This window comes from Mus caroli, chromosome 17 (genome assembly GCF_900094665.2).
Source record: "Mus caroli chromosome 17, CAROLI_EIJ_v1.1, whole genome shotgun sequence".
NCBI lineage: Eukaryota > Metazoa > Chordata > Mammalia > Rodentia > Muridae > Mus > Mus caroli.
In genome coordinates, this window is record NC_034586.1 from 40,334,056 (window position 1) to 40,352,708 (window position 18,653).

The following is an 18,653-nucleotide window of genomic DNA, read 5'->3' on the forward strand; positions in this document are numbered from 1 at the left end:
AAAAAAAAAAAAAAAAAAAAAAAAAAAAAAAAAAAAAAAGACTGAGCAGCAGAGCTTGTGTGGCATCTGGTCGCGTTTCTCTATGACCTTTGGCTGAGGTTAGAAGCATCCATTGATCTGATCAGGAAGTCAGTCCTAATGCAGGATGGGTGATGCTGTCCTGTTTCAACTGAGGATGAAAGGGGTTGTGCTGGAGGATTTTTAGAATATCTGGTACAGGGCAATAGAGTCAATATTGGCACATTAGGTTTTTAATTTCTGGTGTGTTCTATTTACTAAATGGAGGTGCCGTGAGTAGGCAGGCCAGGGATCATTCAGACACGTTAGGTATTTACCCAAAGACTGTGAAGGACACGAAGGAAATGGTCAAAATTCTCAGCCAACGTTAGATGTTTTATTTGTATGACCTAGCCCGGCCTGGTGGCACACACCTTTACCCCAGCACTCAAGAGGCAAAGAAAGGCTGATCTCTAAGTTCAAGGCCAGCCTGGCCTACAGAGTGAGTTCCAAGACAACCAGGGATGCCAGGGATATACAGAGAAACCCTGACTTGAAAAAAACTTGAGAGAGAGAGAGAGAGAGAGAGAGAGAGAGAGAGAGAGAGAGAGAGAGAGAGAGGAGACTGTGAGAGATGACATTGTAAAGTTTAAAGGGGGTCTTATAACATTTTGTGTGTACTATGTGTGCACACATAGGAGATGCTCATGTGTATTCATGTGTGCACGTGCATGGGGGTGCACATGCCATCACACACATGCAGCTTCTACTGATTCATCTCCCCAGCCCTTCAAAGACACACACACACACACGTATACATCTGAGAGCTGGGTAGAAAATGGGTTTGTTTGCTGAGAACATACAGGAATGGAGGCTGTCCATCAGTTAAGTACCTATTCTGGTGTAACTGTCCTGTTGTGTCTCCGGACTCAGCAGAGTGTGGCTGGGCTTGGCCAGTGTGAACAAGGGTTGTCAGCTTTGAGGTTTGATCCTTCTCTAGCTCAGTTAGTAGGTAGCTATGTTCTGATTTGCCACCACTTAGTGGTGGTCACTCACTCACACCGAGCAACTGGACATCTCCTCCCCAGTTGCTGTTTACATTAACTTCATTTATTTATTTATTTATTTATTTATTTATTTATTTATTTATTTTGGTTTTTCAAGGCAGAGTTTCCCCATGTAGTCTTGGAACTCACCCTGTAGACCAGGCTGGTCTCAAACTCAGAAATCCACCTGCCTCTGCCTCCCAAGTGCTGGGATTAAGTCTTTAAACAGATAAAATTCCTTCACAGAAAACTGAAGGTTTTTCTATTCTGGCCATAGTGCAACTTCTTTTCCTCTTGGTAATTTATAACACTTCACTACACCAGCCAAACTCTATTGCTTTTATCCCAAAGACAACCAAAGTTTTTCAATTATTACTTTGTAAGAATTCTCTGTCTCTTTGTGTCTGTGTGTATCTGTGTGTCTCTGTGTCTGTGTGTCTGTGAATGTAAGCATGTGTGTATGTGTGTGTGTTGGGGTGTGTGTGTCTGTGTATGTCAGAGTCTGTGTGATGTGTTGGTGTGTGTCTGTGTATGACTGTGTGTGTGTGTGTGTGTGTGTGTGTGTGCGTGCCTGCCACTTCTTGTGCATGTGCAGGTGGAGGCCAGAAGAGAAGGTAGTTCCTGGAAGTATAGAGTTACAGATGGTTATGTGCTGTCCTGTATGGGTTCTGGGAACTGAACTCTGGTCCATTTCTAGAGCAGGAGGCACTCTTAACTGCTGAGAGAGCTGCCCAATATCTTATTTTGTAATGCAACTTCTCCCTTGTCCACATATTGAAATGGTACCTACATTTTATGTTTTTAAGACAAGGTTTCATTTTGTAACTCTGGTTAGCCTAGAACTCACTGTGTAGACCATGCTGGCTTTAGAACTCTGAGGTCTGCCTGCCTCTGCCTCAACTGTGCTGAGTGTAAAGACATCATGCCCAGCAACACCCAGTTGTCAATGCTAAATTCTCACTGTTCTCACGGGACTACGTGGGCTGGTATTTTTATTTTTATCCACATACAATCACCTTATTCACACTGGCCAGATCTTTTTATTTTAAAAAATGGTTAAGTGTTGTGGCTGAAATGATGTTTTATTTCAGAATACATTTTTTTTTTTACAGTTTATGGTTTATGCAGATGCTCAAAGGATAAAAATGATGAAAAACATCCAATGAGCTACAATTTAGCAAATAACTACCACACTGGGCATTTCTCACAGGAAAAGAGAAAAGAGCTCAAAATGTTTCAAGTACTTTTCATGTTGTAACCTGGTGACTGGAGTCCCATCCCCTAGGCCCAGGTAGTGTATGGAGAGTCAGCTCTTGCAAAGTTGTCCATTAGTCTTCACGTGTGTTGCATACACACACCCCAAGTGAAATGTAATGTTAAAAGCACCATGCATACATGCATACACACACACACACCTAGTGAAATATGTTAAAAGCACTGGCTGAGTGACTCACAGGTAAAAGCTATTTTAATTTCATTTTATTTTGATGGGGTCCCATTATGTAGCTCTGGCTGTCCTGGGACTTGCTATATATCGATCAGGCTGCCCTCAAACTCAGAGATCCTCCTGCTCCTGTCTCCTGAGTGCTGGGATTAAAGCCGTGGGCCATGCTAAGTTTTCCTAGCACCAAGATGGTTCCCAGTTACAGAACAAATGAGGCCATCACAGCTTTAAGGATAAACTTTATTCAAATGTTGGGTTGTATTTGTTGCACTCCAGGTTCAAACAGAGCAGTAACCACCTATTTCAGTAGACACGCAAGGCAAGCACGTCAAAAGACAAACTAGGCTGCTGGCACTCTTGCTAACAAAGCCGTGGCATCGGCAGCATCCTATCATGCTCATCCGGAACCTAGAAGTTTCCATTTAAATATAAACAATCTATTGAAAAGCTAGCACTTTTAGGAATATAGCAATATGTTAGCAAATTGGTTAGCAAAATAAATTATCCTGGCTGAGAAGAAACACGAGAAGGCTATAGACTGGGGACCAAGGCCAGATGCCTCTAAATAGCAATGAACAGGCTGTCTTGTCAACCTGAGACCTATCGCTTCCACCACACATCGATTTGTCTCCCAAAGGACAACTTCCGGGGTTCGAATGCTTTAACATTTCCTCCAGCACGTTTGTTCTGGGTAGCACGGGGCTTGTTAAAGACGGCTTCTGATTGGCTGCGTCTATACGCTCAGCTTGGCCGGGCTCAGAGTTGAATCTACATCACCTCCACACGCCTCCTCCTCTGAAACAGAAGAAAAACCTGAGGGGGAGAAAACAACAGGGTGGGGATGAGGACGGATGCCCCCAAGAAGAACCCAGAACCATTCCTCTGTGTGTGTGTGTGCGCGCGCGCGCGTGTGCGCGCAGCAGTGAATCAGTGAATGTACATATGTATAGGGATGTGTAGAAGCGGAGCAGAGACAACTTGGTAAGAGCCAGTTCCTCCTTACACCATGTACTGGTTAGGTGTTTGTTTTCAGTGTGTCACAAGTTAGGGTCATCCATGGAGAAATAATTGGATTGAGAAAATGCCTCAGACTATTGTTTGGGCAAGTCTGCGTGCCAGTTTCTTTATTGATAATCTGTGTGGAGAGAATCGAGCCTACTGTGTGTGGTGCCCGCCCTGGGTAGGTGGTCCTGGCAGGTACGGAAAAAGGTAACTGGATAGGACCATAGAGTGAGGTAGTAAGCAGCATCCCTCCATGGAACCTGCCTCTGCTTCCTGCTTGAGGTCTTGCCCTGGGTTTCCTCATTGACTGACTGTGACTGGACTGTCCTAAATAAACTCTCCTCCCGAGTGGCTTTTAATTGTGGTGGTTTATCACAGACATTGAAAACAAACCGGAACATGTCATGCGGGATCCAGGGATGGAACACAGGTCAGTGAGGTCTCTATACCCAGTGAGCAATATGGCCACCCAACCAAGGTACTGTTTATTGAAAAAGCCATGTGGAGTTCTAGGAGTTCCCAGCAAACTGAAACTGAAACTTGTCACAGAGATGAGCTACATGTCCAGAAGGCTGACAGATATATTGAATGTGCAAGTGAATTAGTTCTGAGAACGGACCTAATTTTTATTTATTATTTTGTGTGATGAGGGAGGATGGGCAGGTATGTGCACATGTGTGTGGAGGTGAGAGGACACTTCCCCTCTTTCACCACGTGAGTCCCTAGGTTTGACACGTGTGGCAGTAGTAGATACCTTAACCCACTCACTGATGCCATCTCGCTTGCCCCCAAAAAGCCATTTCATGCCTTTAAAAATATTAATCCATCAAGTTCAGAAGTTAAACTTCTAAGATTTACTCAGTTCAACGGGTTTCCTCTGACATTTCAGCAGGTCTTCCTCTTACTCATTCCAGTTGACCACATTTAAGCATGTTACCCCCATCCCCCCCCCAACACACACACACTCCCAGTTCTGCTAATACCCACAGAAGCTGCCAACCCATTCCATTTGAGAGATTAAATGAAATGCTATCTTTAAGACTTGGAAATTCCGGGTGACAGAGACATTGTGGTATAAGCACACGGGTTACCTTTGATGGCGGTGTCAACCGATGGCATGAAGGGAAGGTCCTTTCCCACTGTTTGGAATCCAGCCTAACAAATGGAACCTTGCAGTTATTATCATCGTTATAGGGTTGTAAGCACAGAAATCAGAACCTCGCCACTTATGGGGGGTAAGTGGTAAAATGGATCCCTGGGAATTGTCATGGTTAGGTTTCGGAGCCAGGGATCAAAAGCAGAAAAAAAAAGCCTTAGGTTTATCAAGTTCTCTCTGCTTGCTCCACCTCTGCTGGAGCATCCCACACAGGCAGGGAAGGGCTGTGTTCCCGTATGTGTGCTCTCCCAATCCTGGTAGCTCTGCTTGCTGAAGGAAGGAGAGGGTGGATGTACAGATGTACCCGTGCTGGGGATGCACCTACAATCCCAGCACTTGGGAGGAGACGGAAGGAGCAGAAGCCCAAGCTCATCCTCTACTGTATAGTATGCAGTACAGTTGGCCCTAAAGGGGACATATAGACTGGACCCCTCCTCCCAAAGCTTGGGGGTCATTGCAGAAGAGGGAGAAGAAAGAGTGTAAAGAGCCAAAGGCAGTGAATAACTTGTGCAAACCCAAGTTAAACCAAATCCCAGCATGGGAATGGGTGTGGGGGCGAAAATCCCACCCCCAGCCACGGAGCTGTTGATGAGTGGGAGAAGAGACTGTTTTCTCTCGATCCCAGCCCTTCGCAAGGCCAGTTGTGCCCCAGCAGAAAAACCACACGTTCAAGAATACCTGGGCAGCACACATTGGTCTCGAAGCTTGTAAAACACAGAGGATACAAAACTGGGTGGGTAGAGATGGGGAGTGGATCCGGGAAGAGCTGGAGAAAGAGAGTGTGTAGGACCAAAACACATCGCATGAAACTCTCAATACATTAAAACAAACAAACAAAACCAAGTCAGACTTTGTGGGAAACAAAAGGAAGAAGGAAATGGGCTACGGCTCTTTAAATTGCAGCTCTTTAAGCCTACCATTTTATGGTAAGGCTGGTGAGTCATTAATGATTTCTGTCCCTTCAATAACTAATAGCGTTATGTGCAAGTGGAACTTATTAGTGAGACATTCTTGTGGTAAAGTTAAATCATTCTGATAATAAAGTTTAAAAATCAGACACCTGGGCAACAATCACTCACACACACACACACACACACACACACACACACACACACACTGCTGTATACTTTTGCACTGAGAGCAGGTCAAAACAAAACTGTTCCTGGGGGTAGACAGCAATACCAGAGAAAGGCTCTGTCTCTCGAAAGATTGGAATGCAGTGACCCTGAATAGTGGAAGACAAGAAACGGGCAGGAAATTTCATGGTGCTGTTTTCTTCTGGTCTTGCACTGCGTACCACCGGTGTGCAGGCACCTAGACCATGGGAGGAGCCTTGTCTCAGCCCTTCAGTTACCTGAACAAGGCTGACTGTATGCCTTTTCCTCCAACAGCAAGCTCAGTCACAGAGAACTGAGGGGGTGCAAAGAGAAAGCCTAAGAGAGAAGCTCAACAGCTCTACCAAAGGGGATCAGACAATGAAGCACGTGGGGGCTGGGGTAGCCTGGGCGAAGTGCTTCATACACAAGCATGTGGACCCGAGTTCAGTCAACAACATCCATATAAAAAACGGGGTGTGCTAGATGGAGCATGCTTTGTAGGCAGGGGTATAGGTAGGCAGCAACCGCAAGTTTGCTGCCAGGTCAGCATAGCCAAACTGAAGAGCCCCAGTGCCCTCTTAGTAAGAGATCCTTATCTCAAAACAAATGACAACAAATCCAACAAAATGAAAGCCACCACCATGGTGGGCGGCTCTTGAAGAACACTTGAGGCTGACCTCCGCCTTCCCCATGCACGTACAAACACATGCATGTGTGCCCTCCACACCCCAAAATCGACATGGCATGGAAGAAATCTTGGGGAGGAGGAAGCCCAGTTTTAATGCTAACATGCTAACACCAAGTATGAGCTAAGGCTCAGTCTCAGAATAGCCCCTGGTGCTTGGCAGCAGTAGCCCAGTGGTCTCTCATACCTGACCACCACTGTAAGTTCCAGATTGACCCCTGAGTAGCTGAAGCGCTGAGCAGACCTGAGCAGCAAGAGGGCAGCTTTGAAAACTGAACTGATGTGGGAACCGGGAGCCATAGATGGACGGCATTTACAACGGGAACCTTAGTCATCTACTAAAACGAAAACCTCAGCCTTCTCCAGGGGATGTTTACAGGACTTGGGTCGCACGTGATTGAAAATGTTCATGATACAGTAATCCAGAATGACTCAGCTTATTAAGACGGAGGGAAACCTGAACTGTCTCTTCAGGGAAACGACAATCGACAGAGGCTAACAGTGATGACCAAGCATTGGATCTGTGGGAAGCAGGAAGTTCCAATTCAACCATGTAAACACAGCAAAATTCAGTATCTGGGGGCACATTCTGGTGGCTGTGGAAGCTGTCCACCATTGCAGTCCTCCACAGACTGTAAGGCACGTGCTACAGCAGCATCTGTGTGGCAAGGGGTGAGAGAAGTGCAGTCAATCTAGACGGTGAAAGGCGGGGAAGGAAAGGAAACCATCAACCAGCTTGTCTCTGCAAGGTTGGGTTGACTGCAAATGGTGGTTACCATATCTATACTATGTGTGTGTTTTATTTTAAAATGAAATATATATTAATTTAATGTGTGTGTGTGTGTGTGTGTGTGTGTGCAGGTGTCCTTGGAGGCTACAAAAGGGCATCCAAACCTTGGAGTTTGGAGTTGCAAGCATTTACAAGATGCCCACAGTGGGTCCTGGAACTCAGTTCCTGTCCACCGCCAAGACCAGCAAGTGATCTTAAGCTCTGAACTATCTCCAGCAACTTCATTTTAAATTTCATCCTATTTCTTGGATTTTTTTTTGCCTCAAATCTATCTATCTATCTATCTATCTATCTATCTATCTATCTATCTATCTATCTATCTCACATGAGTCATCAATACCAAACTTTTTTTCATTCTATAACCCCAAAGTGAAAAAAAAAATCAGGGAATAAATCATGAATGACCAGTTTGCTCAAAGTGGTAGATACTTGGTCTCCAATCCCAGCAACGTTGATTTTGTCGTTGATGTAGTCAACTGTGTTGATACAGGTTCTTTTCCCCGTGCATTCCTCCTAAGACAAGCGCTTTGAGAAGTGCTTGTCCAAATGTCTTGGAAAACAAAAAGCAGCGCTTTCGTTACTCAATGCTTACTCAGTCGTACCTCAGAGGGCCTCTTATCTACCTTGGGAATCCCATTCCAGACATTCTCGGGGCTTACTGTCTCCTCCACACCATTTGAAAGGTTCAAAACCTACAAGAGGATAGAGAACACCTGGTAAAAACAAAACCAAACAAAACCAGGCAAGATTTACAAACTGCAGGTGATTGATGTGTCACAGGAATCTTTACAAAAATACAGTAGAAATGATCGCATCAGAGGCTGGGGATGCAGCTCCGCTGGTCTAGTGTTTGTCTAGCATGCACAGCCCTCGGCTCAGCCTCCAAGTGTAGCGATGCATGCCTGTCATTCAGCACATGGGAGATGGAAACAGGAGCCTCAAATGTTCAAGGAAACTTTGGGTTAGATAGAGAGTTTTGAGGCCAGCCTAGACTACATGGGACATTGTCTCAAAAGGAAAAATAAAAAGGTTATATTAAATTCTATCCAGTATTTTAATCTCAATACTACAAAAATGTACACTACTTTCACAAAAGGTTTGCTGCTATATGCCCCCAAATGCAGATAGATTGCAGGTATACAGCTCTTTCTTGGGGGTAGAGTTTATAGCTATAGGGTAAATCTACACAGTAATACTAGACAGTGTTGCTCAGAAGAAGAAATAGCTAAAGGAAATCACTAATGATAGTTTGGAATTGATTATGTGGTGGGCCAGGGTGTGTCTTTAATTCCAGCACTGGGAGGGAGAGGTGGGCAGATCCCCGAGTTCAAAGCCAGCCAGGGCTACACAGAAAAATCCTGTCTCAAAAAACAAACAACAGCAAAAAACAAAAACCCTGTGGACAAATGGGATGAAACATGGATGAAATGTGACTGCTTTATTAACATACCTAAAGCAAAAAGCATAGACACACACACATATATATGCAAACAAGCAGTTTGATATCTAAAGTATAGTACAAAATATTAAGAAATGACGCCTAAGGCTGGAGAGTACAGGCATTCACTGAATGTTGCCTGCATATGAACATCAGTGACATTAATTTACAGTCTACACAGAAGCCCTCCCATCTTAAGACTTGCTTACTTATTTGTGTATGTGTGTGCCTGTTGTCTCTATGTGCATCTCATGCATGCAGGGGCCGATGCAGGCCAGTAGAGGGTGCCTGCTCCATTGGAGCTGGAGTTAGAGGCGGTTGTGAGCTACCTGATAGGAGTTCGGGGGGAACCAAAATGGGTTCCTCTACGAGAGCAAAGGTGCTCTTAGCTCCTGAGCTCTCTCTCTCTCTCTCCAACCCAGGCTGTCCAGTATTAATGATGTAAGAATGTATATTCTTGAACCCACCTCAAGAAATTCAGAATTGATAAGTTAGGACACGTTCCAGGAATGTAGAATGTAATGAATAGGCCAACAAATGCTTAGTGTATGGGGTTTTTCAGATTACAGAACATAAAACAAAAACAATATCACCTTTATAAACTGTAAGTTCCCACCAGTTGTTCACATTAAAAAGTGAGGTAGGTTTGAGCCTCACAGACTTCATCGAGGTGCCAGGGAGACATGAGCAGAGGTAAATCCATAGCTACCTGGAATCTTTGACAGTCTGCAGATGTTGTAAACTTCCCATTAGCAAGTCCCGCTGGGAAAGAAAGCCCTTCACCTTCTCCTTACCCTTGTCCCTTCTTCGGCTAGCTCGAGAATCTCACACTTAGACCATGTGTTTCTTAGGCTCGACCACACGACGCATTTCGATCCCACAGAGAAGCCTTTCAGAGTGTAGGTGTTCTGTAGCTGAGCTGCTGGATTGAACACAGGGAGACTCAGTGTGCACAGCCTGGCCTGTTAGCACGAGACACAAAGTTCAAAGTTCACCAATTCTGCTTGTCTAATCAGTAAGTCGGATATGTTTTCTCTTTCCTCAATTTTATTCTATATAAAATACATTTTACATTTACATACACACACACACACAACTGTCTGTATGCCCCAACTTTAAGCCTGGCACTTCCCCAAAATGACAAAACTAAAAACCACTATTCAATTTGACCTCTGACATTGAAAATGACCACTTAAAAGTGTGTACTGTCGTGCTCGCTTCGGCAGCACATATACTAAAAGTGTGTACTGTCACTATCAGTTTTGTGGTTTCATAGACCATACCCTACCATTCGTACATAGATGAAAATTGATGTATCGGGTATGCATGTGGGGAGGAATACAAGGTGTTTTTCTTTCTGAGTCTGGAATATTTAGAACATAATGATATCTAGTTCCATCGAGTTTCCTGAAATTTTTCATTTTTCTTTGTGACTAAATAAAATTCCCGAGTGTATTTGCCACATTGCGGTGGTTGGTTCATCTGACGGATATCCAGATTGATTCGTTCATAGCTATTTGTGAATAATTCAGCGGCAAACATGGGGAGGCAAGTGTACTAGCTAGTTTTATGTCTACTTGACACACGCTAGAGTAGTCTGGTAAGGACTGTCAATTGAGAACGTGCCTTGGTAAGATCTGCATGTGGACAAGCCTGCCTTGTATTTTCTTCACTGATGCTGTGAGAGAGGCCAGTCTGCTGTGTGTGATGCCACCCCTGGGCTGGTAGTCCCAGGGTCTGTGAGAAAACAGCCTGAGTAAGCCCAGGGGGGCCCAGGGAGCAAACCAGTAGGCAGCACTCCTCTGTAGCCTCTCTACCGGCTCCTGCCCAGAGGCGGTTTCCTCTCCCTAAGTTGCTTTTGGTCACAGTGTTTTATCATGACACTATAACCAAGACGACAAGTATGTACAGGGGACTTAGGAGCCCCTTGGGTATATAACCAGGGGTGGTTATATCTTATGACAGTTCTATGTTTAATTTTTTGAGAAATCTTCATACCACTTTCCATAGCCATTACTCCCACTGGAAGTCAGTAAAGGCTGGCCCTTCATCTCAGGTTAGACAATGCTTGCTTTCTTGTTTCCATGTGGTGTCTTGATGACAGCCATCTCACTAGGATGAGGAACTAAAGCATTTGCATCTCCCTGATGACCAAGGAGATTAAGTGTGTTCATAATGCTGTAGGTCTCCTTTTGGAAATTGTCTATTCAGTTAATTGGCCAGGCTATTGATTAGAAAACTCTGTGGGTACTTTTTTTTTTTAATGCTAAGTTTTAAAGATCTTTGTGTATTTCAGATGTTAGCCGTCTACATGAAATGTAGCTGGCCAAGGTTCTCACCCATTCCGACCACATTTTAAAAGGTTAGCTTTTCATTTATATTTGTATCTGCGTGTAAAGATGTGCAACGTGTGTGGGTGCCCACAGAAGCCAGAGGAGGACACTGGAACTCCTGACCTTCAGTTATTGGTGGTTGTGAGATGCTGGCTGTGAGTGTTGGGAATCAGCAAGAGCAGTGCATGCTATTAACTGAGGGGACATCTCTCTCTACCCTACTGCTCAGGCTGAGCCAGAAGGTGGCTCGGATTCAAGCCAAGTCTGCTGTACAGAGAGAAGCTTTCCTTCTAAAACCAAAACAAGCAAAAATCAAATGCCCGTCACAGAATTCAAACCTGAGCTAACTTCTTTGTGTTTAATTTTCCTTTGAAATAAAAGTATAAGACACCCTGTAATAGCTCTCGCCCCTCCTGGAAAACAAGAACCACTGAATGACTAAAAGGAGAAAGAGATCAACACACCTGGTACCACGCTCCCGCACTTCCTTCCTTCTCTGGCTTCTTCCTCAGAGAACAAGGGTGCCAGTAAGGCAGTGCTGTCTCTGCTTTCAAATTGTGGAAACTCATCTTCAGACAGGTCCCTTCCACCGTGTGCCGGTGAATTGCCACCCTTCCCGTGTTGGAGGAGGGGAGACCTGCTGTGGTCATCATCAGAAGAGCTCATGTAGCTGGCCTTCCTCTCATCCTCGGCACACCTGGATTCCTGGATGTCCTGGCTGACCATTGCAGATAAAGGGCTTATGCTGTCCTCCAAAGACAGCTGGGGTGTGGGCAGATTCAGTTCCAGCTGCTTCTCAGCCTCACAGTCCAGGGGAAGCTGCATCATGAATGACGCCAGGGTGGCTCCTGCCTGGCAGCCTGGAGACAGCAGTGCCATTGGAGACCCCAGGCCTAGCTCCTCTTTCTCTTCCTCCCCAGCAGGGGAGTGCTGTAACTCAATGGATTCCAGTTCTAAGAATTCTTTGCATTCATCATCATTGTCGGCAGAGAGTGGTACCTCTAGTGAATTCAGTTCCAGTAACTCCTTTGGCTCACTAGCATGGGCCAATATCGGGTTAAATCCTGTGATAAGGTAGTTATCATCAAACTTGGCTCTGTCCACGAAGTGGTAATCCATGCTACCTTCTAGCCTCTCAGAACCCATTTTACCTTTGCATGAGCTCTCGAAAGCATTGAAGATGTTACGGGTGCTGCGTTCATAGAATTTACTTGTCTTGGTTTCAATGTTTAAATCCTTTTCAAGTCTCGCCGAGAGCTCGATTGCCCGGGCTTCCCCGTAGAATGTCTTATCTTGTGCTATTTTATGACTTGGCTTCTTGAGGCCAAGGTCAGGACTGGTGAGGCTTCCCTTTCTCTCTGGGCCATGCTTCTCAGAGGACAGGTCATTCCTGGGCACGCCCGTTTTAGCATACTTCTTCACCTTCTCGTTAATGCTCTCGCCTTTGCTCCTTAGCTCCACGATGGCTAAGGGGATGTTGCAAACATCTCTTTTAATCTCCAAGATCGTTATGTCCAACACGTCCTCTGTGACTATTTCATAAAAATAATCATTCCCCTCTTGAGGGCACACACCGCCAGAGACCGAGAATCCAGAGAGGCAGCATGGAAATGCTTGCATGGGGACCAGCAGAAGCTCAGAAGGGATGCTCCAAAGCTCCTTGGTGTCCACACAGTCCTCCACGTTCCCAAAGTCCACAAGCCTGACCGACGCAAGCTCACCATCACAGATGTTAGTGATGAGGGCTCTGTAGTAATGCCCATCTTCTCTGTACCTCACGATGCACGGATCTCCAATTTGTGGACATTGGATGCAGCTTCTTCTGTCTGAGAGCTGCTTGCCAGCACTTTGAACCTCCGTTTCCAGATACTGCAGCTTCTCGGAATCGGCAAACTGACTCCAAAAGTACTCAGGCCCGTCTATCACGGTAGCGTAGGCTTTTATCAGTTTTGCTTTGGGGTTATACCAGTTAAGAAGCACTGAGGTATCAGTGTTGGGTTTGTTAGCTATCTTCAAACAGTCCCCTTTCATGGTTTGGGTGGTAAGCCCTGCTTGAGAGTTTCCATTGCATGGAAACCTGCTAATCATATCTTCAGCTATGACTCCATGCTCATCTGCGAGGATCACTTCCCAGGTGCCTTGGAACTTAACAAATTCACATCTTATCTGAGCTTCATCTGTCCTTTGGGAAAAGTAGCTTATCATTTCCTTACACACAGGTACCGAAAGCCCCCATAGGGAGCAATGGAGGCACAGTGCAGGTAACACTGCATCAACAGGGCCAAGCCGACCAGTTCTGTTAGTGTGAACCACAGACATGTTGCCATAATCGATAAACTGGACAGAGAGAAGGCCATTGGGCTGCTGTTCCATGACAAGTGCTCGGTACCATAAGTTATCCTCTGGGAAAACGGCACATATCACATCTCCGCTCTGCCACTGCGGACCTGTGTGGTACTGGGGCCGTGTTCTGACATCATTTAGTCTCTCTGACAGGTTATTGATCTCAGCTTCATCTTCTATCAGCTGGATGTAAAAATCCGAAAGGTCGTTAATATGAGAAACATACACAGAGGTCTTAAAGCCAGGGGCTATTGTCTTTTGTGGGAATTCACAAAACTTGGGAGGCTGATCTCTGCCGCTAGCTTCTCCCATTCTTCTCTCAGGAAGAGCAGAGTCTAGTTTGGTGCCACTCATGGGTGAGCTGGCAAATATGTCTTCTTTCTTCTCCCTTGTTAATGAAAACCCTCCATCATTTTTGTTGCCCACCAAGTCCTGATACGGTGGGACTAGGTTGGCCTTTGCTGAACCTTGTAAATATCTGAGCTCCTTACATGCTGGGCCCATCTTGGGTTTGCAGGATTCACCCATAATCTCTACACTGTGTGCTTTGCTCTCTCCCGGTTTACCCAGATAGTCTGCAAGTGATGGCTTCACGCTCTCCCTTTTATCTTCAAGAGCTTTGGTCTCGTGGAGTATTATTTCATTCTCTTTCTCCTTTTTCCTGGTTCTGTTTTTGTAACCAAGGAGCCCAAGCTTCTCATTGATACTGGCGTTGATTTGGACACTGTCGTCATACAGCTCTATAATCAGTCTCCCATCTGGGTCTTTGGCTACAACTAAAGCCTTCAATGACTTATCTAAAACAGTTTCCTGAAACCATGCCGTGACTTCTTCTGGGATGTGATGAGGGATGTCCGATAAGGAGCATTTCAAGGCTTGCATGGGCAGAAGTAAGACATCATAGGCGTCTCGGGGGATGGGAAGCAGATGATCGATTGCTATGTACGTGTTTCCAAAATCAACAAAAAAGACCTTACTTGGCTCTTTCTCTATTATTATTCCTCTATACCAGTTTCCGTCGGTATATTTGGCAAGGCACAAGGTCCCAGGGGCCAAGGTGGATGCTTTTAGATTCAGTAAGGCTTTACTTAGCTGCATGATGTTGTACGACAGTTGTTCTAAAACGTTTGTATTTCTCGCGAGCTGGCAATAAAATGTCCAGGGGTCGTCGACATGGGTTACGTACACCAGTTCTTCACTTCCGATTTTTAGGTCATGGGTGGAATAGTAGTAAGAGTGTAGCTGAACGGAAGGTTCCAGGGGCTTCTGATGTTTGACAGGCCTCGCAAGTCTCTTTTCTACCAAAAACCGGCAGGCGCTCTGAAAGGGTGTCAGCAAGTCCACAACATTGAACCACTCTTCCTCATGCCTTGATGCCAAAGCAAACACTGTGCATTTTAATTCTAAGTTATTCTGCCGAGCGCTATCGATGAACCCGCTGAAAGCCTGTACTGCCTTTTCATCCCAGACAAAGGGATTTTCACCAGTCGGTTGAATTAAATTATAAAGACTGCACCGGAAGGCCTGGGCTCTAACCTGGAAGAACACATCACTGACGGAGAGTATGTCCTTCGTAGATACCACGTCCTTGTCTCCATAATCCACGAACACCACTCTAACATGCTCTAACGAGTGTGCCCCGCTAATCAGAGCTCTGGACCATCTCCCGTTTGCTGTTCGCTTTGCCAGACAAGCACGAGTGTCCCCCTCATAGGGAGATGGCTCGCTGCTTTTGCAATAGTCCTCGATGTCACACATCAAGGTTCTGAAGCCTTGCGCGTTCCTCATCAGCTGACACCAGAAGGAGCCAGGGTTTTCGATGTGAGACACCTTGACTTCAACGGTGCTGCCCACCTCCAGTTCCCCTTTACCACAGCAGTCTGGTTTCGTTTTCAAGAAGTTCAGCATGAGGAGAGATGGGTCAGGCGCTACCTTCTCTGTGTCCTGTGCAGTGGAAAGGTTTGAAAGGCTGACCGTGTCTGCCAAAGCTTCTGAAACAGAGAGGGTTCTATTATCTTTTTTGGCTCTCTGGTCTCCTTCGGCCTTCTTGGCAGAAGTTATTTTGCTAGGCTCCGCAATTAAATGACCAGAAACATGCCCAGGGGAATGGGCACTGAGTCTGATGTTTTCTTTGGTTTCAAATTCCTGGAACTTGGCATAGCCAGCTTGAGCGATGACCTTACTAATGTTTTCCTCCCCTGTTCTGGATTCATCCAGGATCTCTATGACATATTGGCGATCCTGTTTACCAAGAACATGGACCACCAATTCTTTGTGGAGTACCGTCTTTTTAAAAAATGAGGTGGCTTCCTGGCTCCAGGTTTTCCCTAGAGGCCAGATGTCAGCCAGGGTGCACTTCAGAGCCAGTATCGGTAGCTGCCTAAACTGAGGCAACAACATTCTCACATCACACCAGTCCACATTCTCCGAGTTGCCCCGGTCCACCAGGAACACATCCACACTCTTGCTGTCTAATCGGGTGACCGTGGCTCGGTAATAGCCATTTTCTTTCCATTTTACACAGCAAAGGTCATCCGGTTCTGGTCTCAAAATAACCCCATCCAGCTTACTGGCAGAAGAATAGAAACTGCACATTCTCTTCGTCAGCTTGCTGAAGGTGTTCACATGCTTTCTAAGGCGAATCCAGAACTCCGAAGGGCTCTTCACGAACTCCACCTGGGCGTCATAGAAGGTGTTCATCTTCAGCCTGATGGATCTCAAGGAGGGGAGGGAAACTTCCTCCTCCATTTCCTCAGCGGGGGACTGAGACTGAAACGCTGCCTCCACTTCGTCCTCATCCTCTTCCTCCTCTATCCCCTGGCTCTGAAGAAACCAGTCAGCCAGGCAACAGGATTGTACTCCAAACGCGCTGTTGAGATTAATCCCATCTTCCCCATACAGGGTGACATAATACATATGCTCAAAGGAACAGTAAAATTCAATCTTCGCATTCACTGCCTGGCCCAGGATCAGTGCTTTCAGATCACCTACCTGGGACCGGGACCAGCCTCTCCCGCAGTCCCAGAGTCCATACAACGCACAAGGGTAGGTCACCACAGGCATTCGAAAGTACTCCGGCAGCAGATAGCGGAGGCTGCTGCAGCTTACTAGTTCTTTCCTTCCGTAATCGACGTGAAGCACCTGGGCACAGCGCTGAGGCCTGAAGGTCTCAAGCAAGAGAGCCCGGTACCACTGTCCGTCCAAGCCACAGGAAGCACATGGAGATCCCGGTTTGTCAGGGCTCTCCTCCCTCTCCTCCCAGGTGGCACTGCCAGAGTCCTCATCCTCTGTCCCCGTAGGCGCTCGGTATACCTGGGCCATGCTCTCAGAGAGACGGTGGATCTCCTGCGAGAGGCTCCGCAGTTGACAGTGAATTCGGTGGGGATGGCATACTTGGGTTACCACCACCGGCTCCGTCACTCCCAGCTGCAGTTGGGGATAAAAGTAATCCAACCCAGGATGCTCTTGTTTGGGCGCAGCTCGCGGGAGAACTGGAGCTCCGGAGCTGCCCTGCCCGGCCGCAGTCAGGTAGCGTTTGAGCAGCGAACAGAAGAGGCTGTCCGGCACTTGCCGGGCCAGACCCAGCTCCTCCATCTGCTGAGACACAACTGGCACCTCCAGCAGCACCAGGCGATGGAGGAGCAACACGTCCAGGACCCGTCCGTGCACCTCCTTGCCCTGCAGGTTGCTAAGGAAATCCACAGCGCTGGGGGACCATTGCTGGGGTTCGCCACCGCCGGTGCCACCACCGCCCGCGGGCACCAGCCCTGCTAGCACACAGCCCAGCACCTCGGAGGGCAGGTGGAAGAACTCGCTACGCCCTGGCGCCAGCGAGCCCGCGCCCGCCGTGATGGTGCGGCCCTCATCCAGCAGGAAGACGCGGCTGTCTTGCGCCTGGCGGCTGACCACGCGGCAGCGGTGCCACATGAGCCCCACCTGCACCAGGCACAGCTCTCCCGGCGATGCCGACGCCCCACCCAGCGCCCAGGGACCGCGCGTGGCTGCCGCCTCCTGGATCTCCCGGCTCAGCCGCACGTACTCCTCCCGCCGCTGACCCACCAGTCCCCACAGCTGCACTGGGATCACCTCGGGATGCACGTCCACGAAGGACACCCGCAGGGCCAGCGAGGCCCCGGGAGTGGGCAGCCCCGGAGTCGAACTCATGGCTGCGGCCAGTCGAGAGCTGCTCCGAGCGTCTGGAGACGGTCCCACCGAGCCAGGTCCCGGGCACCGAGGCAAGGGGAAGGACGCCCGGAGAGGCGATCCTTCGTCCAGGCGCCCGGCGCAGGGCCTCGGGGACTCGCGACTGGTAGCAGCCGGCGGCCGGCCAACCGCCCACGGTGCCTCGCAGGCTCGGGTAGCGCGCGGCTGCCTGCCTTCCCGGCGCGGGGGGTTTCAAGGCGACCAAGGGGTGGCTTCCTGGCACAGAGGACGCCTGGGGACTACCAGCAAGCCTGTGCGGGACAGGGTTAGGATGTGCACTGCTTCTTTCCAGGATGCTTTTGACTCCGGGGGAGTTCAGTGGCAATGCCTGGCAGAGATCCAGTAGGATCGCAGGGGCTGGACTCGCCCTCGGTTTCGATTTTCTCGCAGTGGATGGAGCACCAAGCGCCAAGCACGGTGCCAGCCATTGGAGTTCTCGAAGAGAAACTGGGAAAGGAAAAAAATGGATGCGTCAACGGTGCCTTCCTGGGCGTTGAGGCTGGAACTTTCCTGGTTCTAGGCAAGGCCTAGTTCAAGCCCAGCAGTGCGCTTGCGCCTTGCAGGGCCCGGATGAATTTTTCCCCCCACCTGGTGCGTTGGAGACCTGGAGCAGGTTGCCAGAGCCTCTGTAATCTATGACCCTGTTTCGTGTCTGAATGACAGATCCCTTTAGGCGCTTAATATAAAGTCTATGGTTTCTTCTCAGCACTTTGTCTGGCGTGGCTTTCTTCCCTCCTTCCCTTGTTGCCTAGCTACATGCAGCTAGAGCACCCAACTTTGAAGATAGATACTCTATGGATTCAGAGTGAGCACACAAGTAGATCCACCCCGCAGCACACATATCCCTCCCTGCCCCCACCTCGCCCCCCAAGCCAAGAGGACTGGGTTATTTCTGCAAACTCTTGGCCTGTCTATTATATCAAATGTCTTCGCCTAATTTACCATAGAAATCTCTGACAAGGGTGTTAGAAGCGGTATGGAAAATGCAGGTATAATTTGAGGTGCGCCTACTAGTCAATTGCATTCGATTTGTTGTGCATTCGAAAAGTTGTGTACATCCCCAGAGGACTTTTCGGTTTGCCTATACATCTCATCTGGCTTCAGGTTTCAGAATACAAG

The 18,653-nt window shown here is 47.6% G+C and overlaps 1 protein-coding gene across 5 annotated transcripts; it reads right to left on the reverse strand.

The window, feature by feature from the left end:
• Positions 1 to 2,709: 2,709 nt before the first annotated feature.
• On the reverse strand, positions 2,710 to 17,640 carry Tdrd6 (tudor domain containing 6). Of its 5 annotated transcripts, none has more exons than XM_021186315.1 (5): positions 11,453 to 17,640; positions 9,450 to 9,577; positions 7,820 to 7,909; positions 4,581 to 4,644; positions 2,710 to 3,300 (listed from the first exon to the last, which is right to left on the reverse strand). In XM_021186315.1, the coding sequence occupies exons 1-5, from the start codon at positions 17,493 to 17,495 to the stop codon at positions 3,221 to 3,223; spliced, it is 6,405 nt and encodes a 2,134-aa protein (XP_021041974.1). In that variant the 5' UTR covers positions 17,496 to 17,640; the 3' UTR covers positions 2,710 to 3,220. The 5 variants fall into 5 exon arrangements, with proteins under 5 accessions (XP_021041974.1, XP_021041972.1, XP_021041970.1 ...); XM_021186313.1 differs by having other exon boundaries at positions 2,710 to 3,282; positions 9,450 to 9,574; positions 11,453 to 17,633; XM_021186311.1 differs by having other exon boundaries at positions 9,450 to 9,574; positions 11,453 to 17,633.
• Between the last annotated feature and the right edge of the window lie 1,013 nt (positions 17,641 to 18,653).

Coding starts and splice junctions, on each gene's coding strand:
- Tdrd6 (XM_021186315.1), bottom strand. CDS start 17,495: ATGAGTTCGACTCCGGGGCTGCCCACTCCCGGGGCCTCGCTGGCCCTG. Junction 9,578..11,452: donor GTGCGGGAGCGTGGTACCAG/GTGTGTTGATCT, acceptor TGTTCAATCCAG/CAGCTCAGCTACAGAACACC. Junction 4,645..7,819: donor TAGATAAGAGGCCCTCTGAG/GTACGACTGAGT, acceptor TCCATTTGTTAG/GCTGGATTCCAAACAGTGGG.